This window comes from Rhinoderma darwinii, chromosome 2 (genome assembly GCF_050947455.1).
Source record: "Rhinoderma darwinii isolate aRhiDar2 chromosome 2, aRhiDar2.hap1, whole genome shotgun sequence".
Lineage (NCBI taxonomy): Eukaryota > Metazoa > Chordata > Amphibia > Anura > Rhinodermatidae > Rhinoderma > Rhinoderma darwinii.
In genome coordinates this window covers 298,159,789-298,182,810 of record NC_134688.1, presented here as the reverse complement: position 1 = coordinate 298,182,810, position 23,022 = coordinate 298,159,789, and the positions used below count along the sequence as shown (strand labels likewise).

Genomic DNA, 23,022 nt, shown 5'->3' with positions numbered 1-23,022 from the left:
ATCTCCAAAACACGTTTAGTGATAACTTCACATCATCTGGCATCTGCAAGAAGCTGTAGGAACTGAAATACAAATGGCATTAGAATACTACAAATTTCGAGTCTATACACCAAGAGATTGATAAGTAGCTTCATGACATTTAGGAAGCACAAGTGAGTTTTGCGCCCCACAAAGAATTGGTCCAAAAAACAGAGACCGTCAAATCATCGGAGCTTCACAAACTACCATACAGCGTCCGTGCAGGCCTGGCAACAACGTCCCTTGTGATCGGCAGGCTACAAACATCAGAAGGACAGTATCAAGCCGATATTACATACGTACAGTCGCACAAACAGCCGGTAGTGTAGATATAGGGGTCGCAGAGGTCGCAGTTGCGACCAGGCCCCTAATCCTGGGGGCCCATGGGCCCCTATTGCCATACAGCATGCTTGTTAAATAAATTTTCTGTGCCGTGAAGCCGGCACTTCCTGGTTACGGTCACATGGTACACTTAGTGTACCATGTGACCGTGTTGTCACGTGACACGTCTTCCAGCCAGTGTAGTGGAAGAGTCGGTGCGGAGGACTCCAGGTGAGCTGCAGAGTCTGTATTGTAATGTATTGTGTTGTGTTGTGTTGTATTGTATTGTCTTGTAATGTAATGTATTGTAATGTATTGTGTTGCCTTGTAATGTATTGTGTTGTGTTGTCTTGTAATGTGTTGTATTGTGCTGTTTGCGGTGGAGGGGGGCCCATTAAATTACAGCCCCCCTCCTCTCTCCACTGCAAACTGCATAATACAAAACAATACATTACAAACTGTGGGTCGTGTGAAGACCTCTGGGGGGTCGTGAATCACTCACCGAGGTCCCGGTTCCATTCAATGCTGGAGCAAGGAACTGACGTCTCCTTGCTCCAGCATTCACTGTGCCCTGAGCGGCTCGACGCAGGCAGGTGGGATGTAGCGACATCATCGCGCCTGTCTGCGCCGAGTCACTCATAGCACACACCAGAGGAGGCGAAGGAACGGGGATAAGTAAGTAATTATGCGATTTTTCTATTATGCACATATGGGGGCATTATACTGTATTGGGGGGCTGATATGGAGGGGCATTATACTGTATGGGGGGCTGATAAGGAGGGGCATTATACTGTATGGGGAGCTGATATGGGGGGCATTATACTGTACGTGGGGCTGATATGGAGGGGCATTATACTGTATGGGGAGCTGATATGGGGGGCATTGTACTGTATGGGGAGCTGATATGGGGGGCATTATACTGTATGGGAGCTGATATGGAGGGGCATTATACTGTATGGGAGGCTGATATGGAGTGGCATTATACTGTATGGGAGCTGATATGGGGGGAATTATACTGTATTGAGAGTTGATATGGGGGGCATTATACTGTATGGGGGCTGATATGGAGGGGCATTATACTGTATGGGGAGCTCATATGGGGGGCATTATACTGTATGGGGGCTGATATGGGGGGCACTATACTGTATGGGGAGCTGATATGGGGGTATTATACTGTATGAGGTCTGATATGGGGGCACTATACTGTATGGGGCGCTGATATAGGGGGCATTATACTGTATGGGGTGGCTGATATGGGGGCATTATACTGTATGGTGAGCTGATATGGAGGGGCATTATACTGTATGGGGAGCTCATATGGGGGCATTATACTGTATGGGGAGCTCATATGGGGAGGCATTATATTTTATGGGAAGCTCATATGGGGGCATTATACTGTATGGGGGCATTTTACTTTATGGGGGCAGCTATGTGGGGCATTATACTGTGGGGGCTGATATGGGGAGCATTATACGTTATGGGGCATTATACTGTGTGGGGGCAGCCATGGGAGCATTATACTGTGTGGGGCCATTATACTACGGGGGCTGTTGGGCAAGACATCTGGGCAAATGCTCGCGCAGGGGTCTGATGATGGTGGTGTTGGGGAGGGGTAGGGGGGCCCAAACTGAATTCTTGCACCCGGGCCCATGAGCCTTTAGCTACGCCCTTGCAAACAGCCATTACAATGAACTGTCATAAACAATCTTTGGACATTCGGGTCTGTTGACAATTTGTAATCCAAGACAGCTAAACTTGCAACAAGAAAATACATATATGCTAAGACATTGTTGAAAGTGACTTCTTCCTAGCTATATTTTATGAACTTGTTGTTGTATTTTTTAAATAAATGTGTAGATCATATAAGCGCCTAGTGTGTACCTAGACACATGATGTATATATTTTTGTTTTTTTTATGTTTGTACACTATGTTATTGTCAGATTACTCAATCAATTGTATTTACTCTTGTGGTAAGCAAAGCTTTTATGTCTTTTTTTGTTAGTTACAGTAGTGAGTGCATTTTACATTTGTATATATTTCTGTAACAATTAAGCATTTTAATAAAAATCATGCATTTATAAAGGTGCTCTTCATAAAGTGATTAAGCGGGTGCCATTGCGTTCTATAGACTGCGCTGTCTCCTAATTACAGAGCCTCCATGTGCCAAACAGAGGCACAGCTGCAGCAGCACCCACTTTTGAATGGCATTCCAAACTCCTTTCAATAGATTCTCTTTATAAAATGGGGGGGGGGGCAGTTACAGATTCCCTATTGATTTATTTTGTAGACCTGGATAGAAGGGTAAAGTACAGCATATGACAATTCCAAAGATGCTAAACCATCTTGAGGAAACCCCACTCCTCTGCCATCAATGGTACAAAAGCATTGCTTCATCATATAATGGTTATTTCTATTATTGGTCAACCATGTGCAACCATTTGGCTTGAAAAAGGCTGAAACTCATCTAAATCTTTGCACATAGGTGACCACTAATAGAAAGAACCTTTATATAGGTGTTGCAGTCCTTTTGTTCTTTTCACTACTTTTGTAATCCTGATTAAATTTGTACTAGTATTCATTCTGTATATTATTAAGAACTGTATTATAGTAATTTTTATACCATATATTGTTTTCAAATATATTACTTAAAGGCTATGTCCACCTTCGCAACTAATTTATTTCTCCAATACATATAAAATAAAAAGTAAAGCAACCTTCGAAATAGACATTTATTAAAAATATCCTAACATTTTGTTTTTAGCTTCGACCTACGAATCCAGTCGATAGTTTAGCAAGAAGTAGGGGACAGATGAAAGGGAGTATGGCTGCAGGATCAGACTACACAGGGTTGGTTTGTCTGTTTGTTGTCTGTTACTATAGAGACAAATAGATCTGAACAGAAGCTATAGACACAAAACAGTAGAGAATTTTTAATGAAGACTATTTGCAAGGCTGCATTTTTTTTTTTACATTTTACATGCATTGGAGCAATGAAAAAAAATAGCTTGGGAATGTGTACATAGCCTTTAATATATATTTTTTAATTGATCTGTGTCTTCTTTGCTTAAAGGGGTTGTCCACTACCAGACAACTGATGATTTCAGTACACGATCTGTGGGGGTCCGACACCCGGACCCCGCACCACTAATCCGCTCCGGCTGCCTCCGGGCACCGGACGTCCATGCTAGAAGCAGATAGCACAGGTCATGGAATAGGGGCCGACCTGCAGTACTGCAGCTCTGCTGCTATTCAAGCACAGCCGCTATGCGATGTATGGAGCCAACTGTTTCCGGCTCCATACATTGCATAATGGGCCATAACATCCGTTGCCCGCAGGCCACTGGAGCAGCTGATCGGTGCAGGGTTCAGGTGTCGAACCCGCTCCGATGATATACTGATGACATCAGTAGATAGGTCACCAGTTGTTCGGTAAAAGACAACCCCTTCAATACCATAATATGATACGCTTTGATTATGTATTTGACTTCTTTTTACAGCTAAAAGGGGCATTTGTTGCAATTGGCATGGTCTTGTTAACTATGTTTGGTGTTGCTGCAGGAAATTATATGATCAACAAAAAAAGGAAATGTGTAACCCTTCAGGATCCAAACAAAAAATACAGGTTAAGACTTATTCACAAAATAGTAAGTACTCTGAGGCCATAATCATCACTGCATTTTATAAGACGCCATTATCTTGCATAACAAATGTCTGCCTATACTTTATCTGAAAGTAAAGACCTCATACGTTTGGTAAGTAATACTAAGTTTCTGGTGAAAAAATTATTAAATTGGTAAAGTGCAAAGACTTAAAATTCCTTGCAATTGTTTCTCGAAATATCCACAAAACAAAGTGTCACAAGTTCTCTCCTTAGCATCTGTGGTGTGATATTTTTCAGCACCGAATGGGTATTTCTGGGTAAAAGTAGTGGGTGCAATTGTGTCTGCTAGAACATCATTGTAAGGTGTAAGAAACCCTGATATAATGTTCTGGTGACAAACTTTAATGATTCAGGTGAGATCAAGCCCTAAGTTAATACTAAGAAGCTTTATGTCACATTGTGCCCTTTCATTGGGCACAGAAAACTGAAAAAACTATGGTGTCAAATTCACTTTATTACTTCTTTCTTTGTATGTTCTATTCCTAATTCATACAGGCTGTGGACTATGCAGCTGTCATTGTATATAATATAAATGTAATAATCAAAACAACAGTGAAAATAAAAATGCACGAATAATGCCAAATAATTAAATTTCTGAAACCGAACGTGACAATTTAAAATGCAAGTTAAAGTGTATGTTCACAAGTGCCAGCAGTCTAGCAAGCAAAATGGGGGAGCTAGAGGCCTTGGTACTGGAGGCACATATAGATATAGTTGGTGTTGCTGTAACACGGCTAGACTCTACACATGACTGGGCTGTAAATCTACAGGGTTTTACACGGTTTCGGAAAGACAGGACAAATAGGAAAGGCGGTGGTGTATGTCTGTATGTGAGAAGCGATATGAAGGCGAGGGTGAAAGAGACAATAGTGGGTGAAGATTGTGAGGAGGTTGAAAGCTTGTGGGTGAAATTACAAAGGGAGGTAAACACTGAAAATATTACTTTTGATGTAATCTGTAGACCCCCCCAATATAACTGAGGAGATAGAAGGTCAGCTATATAAACAGATGGAGCGGGCTGCACAGGCTGGTACTGTAGTCATAATGGGAGATTTTAATTATCGGGACATTAATTGTTGTCATGTTTCGGCTTCAACTGCGAAAAGGAGAAATTTCCTCAACCTGTTGAAGGAAAATTTTATGGCCCAGTTTGTGGAAGACCTGACTAGAGGTGACGCTCTGTTGGATCTGGTCATTTCAAACAATGCAGAGCTTATTGGGAATGTTACTGTTTGCGAAAACCTTGGTAACAGTGATCACAATATAGTTATATTTTAGCTATACTGTAAAAAACAAACACAGGCTGAGAGGGCAAAAACACTTAATTTTAAGCAGGCCAGGATGAGAGCAGCAATTCAGGACATAGACTGGAAACTAATTTCAAATAATGGTACAAATGATAAATGGGAGATTTTAAAATCTACTTTGGGTAATTATCGTGCAAAATTTATTCCTATAGGCAAAAAGTATAAACGACTAAAACTAAACCCCACATAGTTACATACATAGTTACATAGTTACATAGTTACATAGTTAGTACGGCTGAAAAAAGACACATGTCCATCAAGTTCAACCAAGGGAAGGGAAAAGGGAAGGAAAAATTTCTACACATAGGAGCTAATATTTTTTTGTTCTAGGAAATTATCTAACCCTTTTTTAAAGCCATCTACTGTCCCTGCTGTGACCAGCTCCTGCGGTAGACTATTCCATAGATTCACAGTTCTCACTGTAAAGAAGCCTTGTCGCCTCTGCAGCTTGAACCTTTTTTTCTCCAGACGGAGGCAGTGCCCCCTTGTTTTTTGAGGGGGTTTTACAAGGAACAGGATTTCACCATATTTTTTGTATGTGCCATTAATATATTTATATAAGTTAATCATGTCCCCCCTTAGTCGTCTTTTTTCAAGGCTAAATAGGTTTAATTCTTTCAATCTTTCCTCATAACTTAAATTCTCCATGCCCCTAATTAGCTTCGTTGCTCTTCTTTGTATTTTTTCCAACTCCAGGGCATCCTTTCTATGAACTGGAGCCCAGAACTGAACTGCATATTCTAGATGAGGCCTCACTAATGCTTTGTAAAGTGGTAATATTACATCCCTGTCCCGCGAGTCCATGCCTCTTTTAATACACGACAATATCCTGCTGGCCTTTGAAGCAGCTGATTGACACTGCATGCTGTTATTGAGTTTATGATTTACAAGTACACCCAGATCCTTCTCAACAAGTGAATCCGCCAGTGTAGCTCCCCCTAGGACATATGATGCATGCAGGTTGTTGGTACCCAGGTGCATAACTTTACATTTATCTACATTAAACTTCATCTGCCAAGTGGACGCCCAAACACTTAGTTTGTTTAAATCTGCCTGTAATTCATGAACATCTTCCATAGACTGAACTATATTACCTAGCTTGGTGTCATCTGCAAAAATAGAAATAGTGCTATTAATCCCATCCTCTATATCATTAATAAATAAGTTGAATAATAGTGGTTCCCTTCACTGAACCATGGGGTACACCACTTATAACTGGGGACCATTCAGAGTAGGAATCATTGACCACAACTCTCTGGATACGGTCCTTAAGCCAATTCTCAATCCAATTACAAACTATATTTTCTAAACCTATAGTCCTTAATTTACCCATTAGGCGTCTATGGGGGACAGTGTCAAATGCCTTTGCAAAGTCCAAAAACACTAAATCCACAGCGGCCCCTCTGTCTAGACTTCTGCTCACCTCTTCATAAAAACAGATTAGGTTAGTTTGACAACTTCTGTCCTTAGTAAAACCGTGCTGGCTGTCACTTATAATGCTATTTATTGTCACATAATCCTGTATATAGTCCCTCAATAGCCCCTCAAACATTTTCCCCACGATGGATGTTAAGCTTACTGGTCTATAATTACCCGGGGAAGACCTAGAGCCCTTTTTGAAAATAGGCACCACATTTGCCCTGCGCCAGTCCCTTGGCACTATACCAGTCACTAGAGATTCTCTGAATATTATGAAAAGGGGGACAGAAATAACTGAACTAAGCTCTTTAAGAATTCTAGGGTGTAACCCATCTGGTCCCGGGGCCTTGTGCACATTTATTTTATGTAATTTAGCTTGGACCATATCTACATTCATCCAATTCAGTATATCAACTGATATATTAACAGCACTGGCAGCGGCTACATCAGCTGCTCTTTCTTCAGTTGTATATACAGAGCTAAAGAACCCATTTAGTAACTCTGCCTTCTCTTGATCCCCTGTGATCAACTCCCCATTACCATTATCTAGGGGTCCTACATGTTCAGACCTTGGCTTTTTAGCATTTATATACTTGAATAATTTTTTGGGATTTGTTTTACTATCCTTGGCCACCTGCCTTTCATTTTGTATTTTTGCTAATTTTATTACATTTTTACAGATTTTATTAAGCTCTTTATATTTTACAAAGGCTACAGCTGTACCCTCAGATTTGTATTTTTTAAATGCCCTTTTTTTGTCATGTATTGCCCCTTTCACAGAAGGTGTAAGCCATGTGGGGTTTAATTTGAGTCATTTATACTTGTTACCTATAGGAATAAATTTTGCACTATAATAACTCAAAGTAGATTTGAAAATCTCCCATTTATCATTTGTTCCATTATTTGACATTAGTTCTTCCCAGTCCATATCCTGAATTGCAGCCCTCATCCTGGGGAAATTGGCTTTCTTAAAATTAAATGTTTTTGCCCTCCAAGCCTGCGTTTGTTTTTTACAGTATAGGTAAAATGTAACTATATTATGATCACTGTTACCGAGGTTTTCACGAACATTGACATTCCCAACAAGATCTGCATTATTAGAAATGACCAGATCCAACAGAGCTTCACCTCTAGTCGGGTCTTCCACAAACTGGCCCATAAAATTTTCCTGCAACAGGTTGAGGAAATGTCTCCCCTTTGCAGTTGAAGCCGAACCATGACACCAATTAATATCCCGGAAATTAAAATCTCCCATTATCACTACATTACCCGCCTGTGCAGCCCGCTCCATCTGTTTATATAGCTGACCTTCCATCTCCTCAGTTATATTGGGGGGTCTATAGCTTACACCAAAAGTAATTTTTTCAGTGTTTACCTCCCTTTCTAGTTCCACCCACAAGGTTTCAACCTCCTCACAGTCTTCACCCACTATTGTCTCTTTCACACTCGCCTTCATATCATTTCTCACATACAGACATACACCACCACCTTTCCTATTTGTCCTGTCTTTCCGAAAAAGTGTAAAACCCTGTAGATTTACAGCCCAGTCATGTGAAGAGTCCAGCCATGTTTCAGCAACACCAACTATATCTATATTTTCTTCCAGTATCAAGGCCTCCAGCTCCCCCATTTTGCTTGCTAGACTTCTGGCATTTGTGAACATACACTTTAACTTGCCTGTCAGTTTTTCACTTTTATTATCAGAAATGTGATTTACACTGATGTTTTGTAACGAAAGGATCTCCTTATCTTGTTGTCTAGTCCTCTCCCCACATTCTGTTTCTCCCCCCACCAATATAGTCTGACCCCTCTCTAACCTGGCTACCCCTTTTTTTTCTACATTGACCTCCCTCCTCAGCCCTAGTTTAAATACTCCGCCACCCCAGCTAGAATTCTCTCCCCCAGCACAGCGGACCCCCTTCCATTTAGGTGCAAATCATCTGCAGAATACAGTTTGTACCACAATGAAAAGTCAGCCCAGTGATCTAGGAACCCAAATCCTTCTCCTCTACACCAAGACTTCAGCCATGCATTTAACTCCCTGAGCTCCCGCTGTCTTTCCTGTGATGCGCATGGCACAGGCAGTATTCCTGAGAATACTACTTTGGAGGTCCTTCGTTTCAGCTTGTAGCCTAGTTCTTTAAAATTATTCTTAAGGCTCCTCCACCTACCATTTATTCTGTCGTTGGTACCGACATGGACCACGACAGCTGGATCATCACCAGCCCCTCCCAGCAATTTGTCCACCCGTTCCACCACATGCCGAACCCTGGCACCAGGGAGACAGCAAACCATTCGGTTGAGGTGGTCTTGGCGACAAATTATTCTATCCGTCTCCCTGATTATAGAATCCCCTACCACTATCAATTGTCTTGGCTTACCTGCATTACCATCCCGCCGACTACTAGCTGGGCTGTTCTCCCGGCTGTTAGGGAGATCAGTATCCACTAGGGCTGCCATTTCTGAGACTGACACCCTCGCATCATCACCCAACTTGGCAATTTTGCCTGGAATGTCAGAAACCGGATCGGCCTTTCTTTTCTTTGACCCCTTTCTACTGCCCCTAACTACATTAACCCAGCTACTTACCTGATCCTTCTCACCCATGTCTTCACCCTCCAGTTGTAACTCACTAACTGCATGCTCCGTGAGCAGCAAGCTCAGCTCAAGATTGTCTATCCTCCTCAGTGTTGCATTCTGCTCCTCCAGATCTCTAATACGAGCTTCCAGGTGAACAACATGCTCACATCTGCCACAGAGATATTCACCCTGGAACTCCGGCTCCAGTCGTGCATACATATGGCAAACTGTGCACTGAAGAAAACCTCCAATCTTGCTATCCATTATCCAAGTTACAAAAAAAAAACAGCGAACAGGTGTTAATCAAAAAGAAAATGAAGTAGAAGAGCACTTACTGGGGCTTTAACTCCTCTTTTCAACTCCGGTTTTTGGAACTCCACTTGATCTACAAACCACTTGTTGTTTCAAGCCACAGAGCAGGCTCTACAGAGTACGGAGGCCTGATTTATAGCACCTGGTACCAGCTAACCCCTCCCCCTTACTCAGCTACTCAGGAAGGAAACTGCAAGGGAAAAATGGTTTTAAATAATGTCACTTTTGCAAACTTTGTAGCAAGCAATCAATACATATATCACATACAATGGCCCCCCACTTTGTCACACACAACACAGTAAATCAATCCGGTTTTTGGAACTCCACTTGATCTACAAACCACTTGTTGTTTCAAGCCACAGAGCAGGATGAGAGCAGCAATTCAGGACATAGACTGGAAACTAATTTCAAATAATGGTACAAATGATAAATGGGAGATTTTAAAATCTACTTTGGGTAATTATAGTGCAAAATTTATTCCTATAGGCAACAAGTATAAACGACTAAAGCTAACATGGCTTACACCTTCTGTAAAAAGGGCAATATATGACAAAAAAGGGCATTTAAAAAATACTAATCTGAGGGTACAGCTTTAGCCTTTGTAAATTACAAGGAGTTTAATAAAATCTGCAAAAAAGTAATAAAATCAGCAAAAATACAAAATGAAAGGCTGGTGGCCAATGAGAGTAAAACAAATCCCAAAAAAATGTAAATGGGAAAAAGCAGAGGTATGAACATGTAGGATCCCTAAATAGTGGTAATGGGGAGTTGGTCACAGGGGATCAAGAGAAGGCAGAGTTACTAAATGGGTACTTTAGCTCTGTATATACAACAGAAGAAAGAACAGCTGATGTAGCCGGTGCCAGTGCTGTTAATACATCGATTAATATAGTTAATTGGCTGAATGTAGATATGGTCCAAGCTAAGTTAAATAAAATAAATGTGCACAAGGCCCCGGGACCAGATGGGTTACACCCTAGAGTTCTTAAAGAACTTAGTTCAGTTATTTCTGTCCCCCTCTTCATAATATTTAGAGATTCTCTAGTGACTGGTATAGTGCCAAGGGACTGGCACAGGGCAATTATGGTGCCTATTTTCAAAAAAAGGCTCTAGGTCTTCCCCAGGGAATTATAGACCAATAAGTTTAACATCGATCGTGGGAAAAATGTTTGAGGGGCTATTGAGGGACTATATACACGAGTATGTGACAAAAAATAGTATTATAAGTGACAGCCAGCACGGTTTTACTAAGGGCAGAAGTTGTCAAACCGACCTGATCTGTTTTTATGAAGAGGTGAGTAGAAGCTTAGACAGAGGGGGCACTCTGGATATAGTGTTTTTGGACTTTGCAAAGGCATTTGACACAGTCCCTTATAGACATCTAATGGGTAAATTAAGGACTATAGGTTTAGAAAGCATAGTTTGTAATTAGATTGAGGATTGGCTCAAGGACCGTATCCAGAGAGTTGTGGTCAATGATTCCTACTCTGAACGGTCCCCTGTTATAAGTGGTGTACCCCAGTGTTCCATGCTGGGACCTCTGTTATTCAACTTATTTATTAATGATCTAGAGGATGGGATTAATAGTACTATTTCTATTTTTGCAGATGACAACAAGTTATATTGTTCAGTCTATATAAAATGTTCATAAATTACAAGCTGATTTGGACACACTAAGTGTTTGGGCATCCACTTGGCAAATGAGGTTTAATGTAGATAACTGTAACGTTATGAATTTAAGTACCAACAATCTGCATGCATCATATGTCCTAGCGGGAGCTATACTGGGGGATTCACGTGTTGAGAAGGATCTGAGTGTATAAACTAAATAACAATGAAATGTCAATCAGCTGCTTCAAAGGCCAGCAAGATATTGTCGTTTATTAAAAGAGGCATGGACTCGCGGGACAGGGATATAATATTACCACTTTACAAAGCATTTGTGAGGCCTCATCTAGAATATGCAGTTCAGTTCTGGGCTCCAGTTCATAGAAAGGATTCCCTGGAGTTGGAAAAAATACAAAGAAGAGCAACTAAACTAATAAGGGGCATGGAGAATCTAAGTTATGAGGAAAGATTAAAATAATTAAACCTATTTAGCCTTGAAAAAAAGACGACTAAGGGGGGACATGATTAATTTGTATAAATATATGAATGGCACATACAAAAAATATAGTGAAATCCTGTTCCATGTAAAACCCCATCAAAAACAAGGTGGCACTCCCTCCGTCTGGACAAGCCTTCTTTACTGTGAGAACGGTGAATCTATGGAATAGTCTACCGCAGGAGCTGGTCACAGCAGGGACAGTAGATGGCTTTAAAAAAAGGCTTAGATAATTTTCTAGAACAAAAAAATATTAGCTCCTATGTCAATGTGTAGAATTTTTGTTTCATCCCTTCCCTTTTCCCATCCCTTGGTTGAACTTGATGGACATATGTATTTTTTCAATCGTACTATGTAATTTTTTATGCTTTCTATTATGTTAACATTTACTAAAATCGTTACTACATATTAACTGAGTATTATTTGAATTGCAGGCTATAAATCATAATACACAGAGATTTCGATTTGCTCTTCCATCTATGAACCATACATTGGGACTTCCACCTGGTAAGAAAGTTAATTCAAACATCAAGCTAAATTAAATTTGTTAGGAATTTTAGTTGGTCACAGTTGCATACACAGAAATCATAGAGCCCCTTATCAAAACATAGCGTGCCCCCACTCCTGCCCCCTCCCTTTCCTACTGAGAGCTCAGACAAATGTACTAATCTTTTAAGATGAGCACTTTGGGGGACTCTTGAGTGGATGCAATTTGTCACAACGGCCCTATTATTATAAACTGATCCACGGATATCCCGCTGTTGGGACCCCCAGAGATCAACTGTAATCTGTGGGGAACCTGGCAGTACATTATTACTTATTGAAATCAGAGAGCACTCTGTGTAATGCATTGACAATCCGGGTCCACCAGAGTGAGAGGTGATCTTTTTAGACCCTCTTCACTCTAATAGATGAAGGTCCTGAATAGTGGACCCACCTCTATTAATACAGAATTCTCTATCATTGTATTCTAACCCAGCCAAATGTTTTCTGAATAGGAAGGGCTCTGTTCCAAATTTAATAGTATTAATGATTTCGTTTAATAGCACGGGCACTCACAGTGGTTTTTTATTTCTAATAAGCCGCGGCTATCCTATATTCACAGCTGCGTCCACCTACTTCCTTTTTCTGCAGGCTTCCTGAGAGTGCCTTCCATTTCTTTCCATACACTCTCCGACCAGCCAGTTCTTGTAATTTGTATTATTTTTTAATAATGAACCTATCCATTGGCCTGGACCTGCATGCACGACCCAAGTATGACTTTAAAATGGAGCTATTGTTTAATATAAATTAGGGTCTACAAAACACAAAAAAGTTCATAGATGAGTCCAAGTTATGATGCTCAAACAAATTGAGCATTTATTTTCACACACGTGAGAATAATAGCCACAGTATTTAACAACATATGATCTTTTTTTTTTTAAATCAGACAAGTTTTTATTGAAAATACAACATGAATTATACATCCTTTTCATTTCTGATAAAGTACAAAGAATCAGTCAACAGAAGAAAAAGCAAAGTAACAACATAACATCTTGTGCTTAGAACAAAATTCCTGTACTTTACATTACACTTTGCCTTTCATCATCATTAGTTGTACTAGTATATATATCCCTTTCCCTAACCCTAACACCCAAACTCCCCCCCCTTTCGCAGTACCTCCTCTGTTCCTTGATTCGCCAAGTCCCTCCACCTCTTCCCTCCTTCCTGTATGCCTGCCCGTGATTTCACCATACTTTACACATATTTATACGTCAGTCCACCTTCAAATCCCATCTAATGTGTCACATTACTATAGGTGTTCACCCATTTACTCCATTGCTTCTCATATTTATGCATTGCCCCTCTTTTTAGATATATTCGGTGTTCCAGTGATACCGTGTGGTTAACATATCCAACTAGCTCAGCCACCTCCGGGGGATCCGCCTGCAGCCAATATTTTGCAATTAATTTCCTAGCATGGTACAGAACCTTTTTTATAGCCAGTAATTCTACCCCATCTCCTCCTTCCTCCCCCATACAACCCAATAAAAAGATCTTAGGTTCCAGTGGGAAATCTCTACCATATACTCTAGATACCATTCCCTTAACTGCTTTCCAATATATATTCAGCCTTGGGCAACTCCAAAACATATGCTTTATATCTGCTCCATCAAACATACATCTGGGACACTCTTTTGTTGTTCTAATTCGCATTTGCCACAGCATCTTAGGTGTCCTATACACCCTATGCAGCAGAAAGAGTTGCGACCTCCTGTGTGCCACACTAATAGAGATTATTTTGCGCGATCCGATTAATTCCTCCCATTCTTCATCCGCTATCGTCCCTACATCCTCTTCCCATTTACGTCTAGTCTCTACCAACGGATCTCCTAGGAATTTAGTAAGTAGCATACTATATAGCACCGAAATAAGCCCCTTAGTGTCCTGGGCCTCCAGCACTCGTTCCATCCCTCCCATAGCGGAGCAACTCAAATCCACCATCCTCTCTTGTGTCTGCATCGCATGCCTGAGCTGAAGATATTGGTAGAACCTCCTATGTGAGAGTCCAAACTCTTCCTGTAGCTGCGCAAAAAGCTTAAGAGTACCTCCTTCATATACCTGGTGCACATATCTAATCCCTGCTTGTTCCCAATCCTGAAATCCTTCCAAAATATTAACCTCCCATAGATAAGGATTATCCCATAAAGGCATATAGTTGGAGCATCCTGCAATCCCCAATATCTTCTTACTTTCCCACCAAACTTTATGTAATAGTAGCAGAGTCGGTTTCCCTCTCGCCTCCCTCCGTAATTTATGCGACTCCATGGCCTCTAATAAATTCGTTCTTTGACCCAGATAGTATACCAGTTTCCCACTGGAGTTCCAATCCTCCCTGTTCTTCCATCCTTTAAAGTGTTGTACTTGGGCTGCTAGATAATATATCCACGCATTTGGAATAGCTAACCCCCCCTGTTCTGCTGGTAATTGTATCTTTTCCATTTTTATCCTGGGGACCCCCCTTTTCCACACTAAGTCTCTAAACAAATTATGTATTCTCCTGAACCAGTATTTAGGCAACCACACTGGGGCATTGTGCATAATATAGAGAACCTGGGGCATCAGAATCATTTTGATGAGATTTGCTCGTCCCAGTGCTGACAGCGGCAACCCAAGCCAGACTTTGGTCCTATCTGTCAATTTATTCATTAATGGTATCACGTTCAACTCGACAAAGTCCTGCACCCTTGCTGATACCGTAATCCCCAGATATTTAAATTTCCGTACACACGGCACTTCAGTTACTCCAATCATCAATGGTGTATTCACTGGCTGGAGTGGTAACAACGCCGACTTACTCCAATTAATTTTTAACCCTGAAAACCTGCCAAACCTCTCCAATATCGCCATTATCACTGGCAGTGAATGATCTATCTCCCCCAGGAACAGCAGAATATCGTCCGCGTATAGTGCTATACGCTCCTCCAACTCTCCACAACGAAACCCTTCTATCCCCGGATGCTGTCTTACCATATTTGCTAGTGGCTCAATCGCTAGCGCAAACAGTAACGGAGAAAGTGGGCACCCCTGTCTCGTCCCCCTCTCCAACCTAAAAGAGTCCGACATCCTTCCATTTGCTCTGATCCGAGCCACCGGTTCCTTATACAGTAATTGTACCCACTTAATAAAATTCCTTCCAAAGCCAATCCGCTCCAATACAGCCCATAAGTAGTTCCATTCCACACTATCGAACGCCTTGGCGGCATCTAACGACAACACTGCTCTACACCGCATATCCGGGGCATCTGTCTGCAAATTTAAGAAAAGTCTACGTAAGTTAACTGCTGGCATAAATCCTGACTGATCCATCCCTATTATTGTAGTCACTACGCGCGACAACCTATTAGCTAGTACTTTAGCTAAGATTTTTATGTCTGTAGTCAACAGAGATATCGGCCTGTAAGAGTCAGGTTGCGTTCGATCTTTCCCATCTTTAGGAATCACAACTATAGCAGCTTCATACATTGTCTGCGGTAAACGCCCTCTGGCGAAACTATCCTGGAACACCTCCAGTAACTCCGGCAGAACCGTCTCTCCATATGTCTTATACAGTTTAGTGGGTATACCATCTATCCCTGGGGCCTTTTCATTCGCCATAGAGCTCACCGCCTCCTGTATTTCCTCTAAAGTAATTGACTCCTCCAACCCCTCCTTCTCTTCCTCTCCCAAAGTAACCCATGTCATTTCTGCCAGATATTCTGACAGAAGATCTTCCGGATAGTCCACCTTAGTGCGATATAGTTCCTTATAAAATGATGTCAACACCCCTAATATATCTCCTGTTTCCTCCACCAGAGCCCCACTTGCTGTCCTTAACTGATGTATGAACGCACTCTCCCGCGCCGGCCGTGCGATATTTGCTAACAATCTGCCTGTCATCTCGCCCTCCTCATAGTATTTTTGTTGCAGAAATAATCTTTTATTAGCTGCCTGCTCCATCTGATGTTCCCTAAGCAATTTTTGAGCCGCCTTCCATTGGGCTAAAGTTTCCGCATTATTATTGGTAACGTGGCTCGCCTCCGTTATTGTCACCCGGTCCGTCAAATGTTGACCTATTTGCCTTGTCTTAGTTTTTATGTGGGTAATCTCCCTTATATACACCCCTCTTATATTCGCCTTTATCGCATCCCACAGTATATCTGTAGGAACCGTACCCTTATTAAATTCGAAGTATTCTCTCAGGCTCATGGTTATGGTCTCCTCCCCCACCAAGCGTATCCAAAATGGGTTGAGCCTCCAGTGCATTCTCAGCCCCCCCGCCTGTACACCTGTTCGGAGCTTTAGCAACATTGGAGAATGATCAGACAGCGATCGTGACAAATATTCCACCCCCTCCACACATTCCATCCCTATTCCATTATTAAACATTAAATCTATTCTGGACAGCGATCCATACGTAGATGAAACACACGAGTATTGCGTAGTAGACGGCCACTTTGCCCGCCAGATATCCGTGAGCCCAGCTTCCGTCATGTATTTACCAAACCTTGTCAGACAAACATCTCTTCCCCCCCCCCCCCGTTTGGAAATTTATCCCACCCTTTATCCATTATATTATTAAAGTCTCCCATCAATATGGTCGGTATCATAGGCCAGCCAGCCAGTTTCTCCAACACCTCTCTCATTGGTACCACAGAGTACGGGGGAGGCACATACATCACCACAAGTATACATTCCCAATTGAACAATTTACAATGCACCCCAACATATCTCCCATCCCTATCTTTAAAGGAATCTAAACAGCTAAACGGTACATCTCTATGCACTAGGAGGCTAACCCCCCTCGAGTATGTAGAATGAAAAGAATGAAAGCTGTGCCGTATCCATACTCTATGTATCTGTTGCACCGTATCAGCAGTAAGATGAGTTTCCTGTAGGCCCATCACTCCAGCGGACTGCCCTTTCAAGTAATCAAATATAGCCCGCCTTTTAGCTATCTCCCCCATACCTCTCACATTCCAGGACAACAGATTTACCCTACCCCCCATCTGGACGTTTCTTGCTTTTGACAGTGGCTATTCCTATTACCTCCAGTGGCTATCCGAGTGTACTGCGTTGCAAACTCCCTTTCCCTCCAAAACTTCTCCCCTCCCCCCACCCTAACCCCCCCAACTATCCATAAACATACCCTCCTAAGAGGGCCCGGGCTGGTAAAGAAAACTTCACCTCTATGACCATACAGCTTCCTACTCACTTTGCAAAAACACATTCTTTTCCTCTTACAGTGTTAATCTCAGAACCAAGAGCTTCCCGCTACCTCCTCCTCAATAAACAATTAGTATTGTTAATGACTCCATCATCTCAGTCTGCCTTTGAACTGACAGCACTTCCCTCCCCTCCAACCATCAATGACACATGAACTGCAGCCTAACTTTAGACCAACATAAAACTGCATAAAAAACAAGGCCTTATGCCCTCATGTAACTCATCTTCCTCCTTTCATAGCAGAGTCCCTTCTTTAGCCATCCGCCTGTTGATCACGCCGCCGCTTCCTCACGATCATGCCGTAGGCGATCATCATGACTGTCCAGCCATCTGAGTGCATCTTTCGGGCTTTCAAAGAATTTTACGGATCCCAATGCCGCCACCCGAAGCTTTGCAGGATACAGCATAGAATATGGAACCCGATGATTCCTCAGCCGCCTTTTTATGTCCAGAAACTGCATCCTCCGCTTCTGGACTTCTGCAGAGAAATCCGGATAAAAAGACACCTTCACACCGTTCACCCGAATATCTTGCCTTTCCCGGGCCTGTCGAAGAATTATGTCTCTATCTTTATAATGGAGCAATTTTACCAGAACAGGTCGCGGTGGCCGCCCAGGTGGACCAGGACGTGTGGGTACTCTATGAGCTCTTTCCACTGCAAATAATGGGGTCAGTGACTCTTTTCCAAATACCTCCAATAGCCATTTTTCAAAAAAGGAATCCGGATTAGACCCTTCCACTTTTTCAGGGATTCCCACCATCCTCACATTATTTCGTCTTAAACGATTCTCCAAATCATCAGTTTTAGATAAGAGATACTTTACATCCTCCGCCACCGCTTTTACATCCCGTCTCATGGGCAGCATGCCATCTTCCAAGTTGCTGACTCTGCCCTCCACCGCTGTTGTGCGTTCTGCCACCTTCTGCAGGTCATGACGTATGATAGACAAATCCTCCTTGATTCCCCCCACCTGGCAGGTAAGCTTAGCCAGCGTAGTATTACTCAGGCTTACCGCCGAAAAAACATCTGCCAGCGTGGGGCCCGGCTTGTCCAAGTTCTGCATGCCTCCATTCAATCCTCCTCCTGAACCGCCTGGAGCGTCTCCTCCATTCTCCTCCTCCTCCTCTGACTCCATCTGTGCTCGCAGCGGCTCATATCTCGAGCCTGAACGGCCAGCCTGCTCCTTCCCTCCATCCGACATTCCTCCAGCTGCCTCAGGTTTCATAGGGGCCTTCCTAGCAAAGCGTTCCAGCCTGGATGCTGCCGCCCCTCTCACATCTCTGCTCTCTGTATACGAGCACATGTCGGCGCCATCTTGCAGCCCCAGCTCACCGTCCTCTGCCGCCTTAGATTTCCTGGACCGGGTCATAACAGCTTCAATCAGCTCCAGAATTGTACCTGGAGGATCACCGTCTTCTCCCCTGTCACTACAGGTATGTCCGCGTTAGTATAGTGGAGTCTCAGGATAATTTCCAGGGTATCGGCAGCGGGAGCTCCGGTTCCTGCTTCCTCTCACATACGCCGCTAAGCCACGCCCCCAACAACATATGATCTTAACCAGATCTTTGTCAAGAATATCTGCAAATAAAATAAACGCGATCAGTGTTAGGTATTTACATGGTGGAAAACCACAAAAAACGACAAATTATTATATGAGATATGCTACTCTATGTTGCTAAACACCTCTGGACGCCGCTAATCCCCTTGCCGACCTTTTTCTAGACTTCTTCTTGAGCTAAACTCCCTTGACTGCCCATCTTTTTTAATGTAGCCACCACCTTTAGCCATTTTTTCTCCTATGGAATCATCCTCCTGACTGTTAGCATGTTATACCCACTCGAAACCCATGCACCCTACTGGGAGTATGTACCACTAACGGTTTCTCTTCACATAACATTTACTGCTACTAACAGACCCCAGTGATTCAGTGTGGTAATCTCACTGTAATGATGGGGTAGGGAGACAGACAGGTGAGCCCTAATTTACCCGCCACTCAGTCCCTGCCTACTTGCAACGGCCTATCCTAGGCGACGGCGTACAACTGGGCGACGTTCCCTACGCTCAATAAGTGCATGACAGACAAACAGACAATGGTACACAGAAGCTAAGGGAAATGGGGCAGTTGCCCACGGCAACACAGTGAGCAACAAGAGTAGTGAACGAGCCGAGTCAAACCAGGAGTGTACGAGGTACAAATCGCAGAGCAGGAGCGTAGTCAGTAAAGCCAGGGTCAAAATGAAGAAAGGTCAATAATCATAGCAGGAACAGCAGAGCCAGGAAACAGGAAAGAATCACAGGCACTGGAGGAGCAGGAAATGCAGGATAAATAGACAGAGGGCGGGAGCTAGCTCCATCTGGCCAGGCTGTGATAGGCTCTCCCACTCCTCAGCCTCCCAGCCTGACTGGTAGAAGATCGTGTCACTCTCTCAGACATAGGAGCAGGTGCAGACTGATTACCCACGGGCGTCGACACAGAAGCTGTGTCTGGCAGATCCTTTACAGTACCCCCCTTTTAAGAGGGGCCACTGGACCCTTTCTAGGTGGACCTGGCTTATTAGGGAAGCGAAGATGGAACCTCCAGAGCAATACCCCAGCGTGAACATCCCGGGCGGGTACCCAAGTCCTCTCCTCAGGCCCGTATCCTCTCCAATGGACCAGGTACTGGAGGGAGCCTTGGACCATCCTGCTGTCCACAATCTTCGCCACCTCGAATTCTACCCCTTCAGGAGTGAGAACAGGGACCGGAAGTCTCCTCGAGGGAGCCAAGGACGGGGAGCAGCGTTTAAGGAGGGAGGCATGAAAAACGTTGTGTACTCGAAAAGACGGGGGTAACTGCAGTCAGAAGGAGACAGGGTTAAGGACTTCAATGACCTTGTACGGCCCTATATATCGGGGAGCAAATTTTTTGGACGGGACTTTAAGGCGCAAATTTTTAGAAGATAACCAAACCAGATCCCCGACCACAAACAAGGGGTTAGCAGAACGCCTTCTATCTGCCTTTTGCCTTTTGTATGCTCTGGGACGCCTCTAGGTTCTTCTGAACCTGGGCCCAGACTGTGCACAGTTCCTGATGAACGACATCTACCTCGGGATTGTTGGAACTACCAGGTGAAACGGAGGAGAACCGTGGATTAAACCCAAAATTACAGAAAAAGGGGGAGACCCCTGACGAGTTACTGACCCGGTTATTAAGGGAAAATTCGGCGAGGGGAATGAAGGAGACCCAATCATATTGACAGTCAGAGATAAAACACCTTAAATATTGTTCTAGAGACTGATTAGTCCTCTCAGTTTGGCCATTAGTTTCAGGATGGAAGGCCGAGGAGAAGGACAGATCAATCTCCAAATTTTTACAGAATGCTCTCCAAAACAATGAAACAAATTGTACCCCTCTGTCAGAAACAATGTTGACAGGAACCCCATGGAGACGCAGGATGTGTTTGACAAACAAGATAGCTAATGTCTTAGCATTGGGTAGTTTCTTGAGGGGCACAAAGTGGCACATCTTACTGAAACGGTCTACTACAACCCACACCACCGACTTGCCTTGAGATGGCGGCAAATCGGTGATAAAATCCATGGAGATATGGGTCCAAGGTCTCTGGGGAATGGGCAAAGAACATAGTAAGCCCGCTGGTCGGGACCTGGGAGTCTTGGACCTAGCACAAATTTCACAAGCGGCGACGTAGGCCTTAACGTCTTTAAGCAACCCAGGCCACCAATAGGTTCTGGCAATGAGATGCTTGGTACCCAGGATGCCTGGATGGCCAGATAGAGCAGAGTCATGATTTTCCCTGAGTACCCTTAGCTGGAATTGCAGGGGAACAAACAGCTTGTTCTCAGGAAGGTTCCTGGGAGCTGAAACTTGATCAGCCGCAATTTCAGAGACTAAGTCAGAATCAACAGAGGAAATGATTATACCTGGAGGCAAAACACAAGCAGGATCTTCCTCCGAAGGAGGGCTGGCCATGAAGCTACGCGACAGTGCATCAGCCTTAATATTTTTAGACCCAGCCCTATAGGTGACCAAAAAGTTGAATCTAGTAAAAAATAACGCCCATCGAGATTGTCTAGGAAAACCAGATTCTTGTGGTCGGTAAGGACCGTTACCTGGTGCCTAGCCCCCTCCAGGAAGTGGCGCCACTCTTCAAATGCCCATTTAATGGCTAAGAGTTCGCGGTTGCCAATATCATAGTTACTCTCAGTGGGCGAGAACTTCCTGGAGAAGTAGGCACAGGGACGGAGATGGGTGAGGGACCTGGTACCCTGGGACAAGACAGCACCCACTCCCACCTCGGAGGCGTCAACCTCCACGATAAATGGCTCCATTTGGTTTGGCTGAATCAGCACTGGGGCAGAGATAAAGCACTTCTTAAGGATCTCAAAAGCCTGGACCGCCTCCGGAGGCCAGTGAGGAGATCAGCACCTTTGCGAGTAAGATCCGTAAGAGTCTTAGCGATGACCGAGAAGTTAGCAATAAATCTCCTGGAATAATTTGCAAGCCCCAGGAAGCACTGTAACGCCTTCAAGGAGGCAGGTTGGACCCATTCAGCCACAGCCTGAACCTTGGCAGGGTCCATGCGGAATTCATAAGGAGTGAGGATTTGAACCAAAAATTGTATCTCCTGCACCCCAAACATACATTTTTTGGTTTTAGCAAACAGTTTGTCTTCCCGAAGGGCCTGGAGCACCTTCCTGACATGCTCAATGTGGGAGGACCAGTCCTTGGAAAACACAAGTATGTCATCAAGGTACACTACAAGAAATACCCCCAGGTAGTCTCTCAAAATCTCATTTATGAAATTCTGGAAGACCGTGGTAGCATTACGCAACCCAAAGGGCATGACGAGGTATTCGAAATGACCTTCGGGCGTGTTAAACGCAGTCTTCCACTCATCCCCCTCTTTGATGCGGATAAGGTTATAAGCCCCCGTAGATCAAACTTAGTGAACCATTGGGCCCCCTGAACCTGATTGAAGAGATCAGGAATCAAAGGAAGGGGATACTGGTTCCTTACAGTGACCTTATTCAAGTTTCGGTAGTCAATGCATGGCCTAAGACCACCATCCTTCTTCCCTACAAAGAAGAAGCCAGCACCTACCGGAGAAGTAGAGGGGCGAATGTAACCCTTGGCCAGGCATTCCTGGATATACTCTCTCATGGCATCACGTTCGGGACAAGAGAGATTAAATATCCTACCCTTAGGGAGCTTAGCTCCTGGTATCAAATCGATTGTGCAATCGAATTCTCTATGAGGAGGTAACACTTCGGAGGCCTTTTTAGAAAAAACATCAGCGAAGTCCTGAATAAACTCAGGTAGAGTGTTCACCTCCTCAGGGAGAGAGATAAAATTAACAGAAAAACATGACGTCATGCATTCATTACTCTATTTGGTAAGATCCCCAGTATTCCAGTTAAATGTGGGATTATGCATCTGCAACCAGGAAAGGCCTAAAACCAAATCGGACGATAATCCCTGCATCACCAGTACAGAGCACTGCTCCAAATGCATGGAGCCTACAAGGAGTTCAAAAACAGGGGTATGCTGTGTAA

At 43.5% G+C, this 23,022-nt stretch overlaps 1 protein-coding gene across 1 annotated transcript in view; it reads left to right on the top strand.

The window, feature by feature from the left end:
* Nucleotides 1-3,834: 3,834 nt before the first annotated feature.
* Nucleotides 3,835-23,022, top strand: part of CYB5R1 (cytochrome b5 reductase 1) — a 98,279-nt gene continuing 79,091 nt past the window's right edge. The window contains exons 1-2 of the mRNA XM_075850599.1: nucleotides 3,835-3,984; nucleotides 12,158-12,230. Coding sequence (XP_075706714.1) covers nucleotides 3,865-3,984; nucleotides 12,158-12,230 — 193 coding nt within the window. The 5' untranslated portion in view covers nucleotides 3,835-3,864. The remainder of the gene's footprint in view (nucleotides 3,985-12,157; nucleotides 12,231-23,022) is intronic.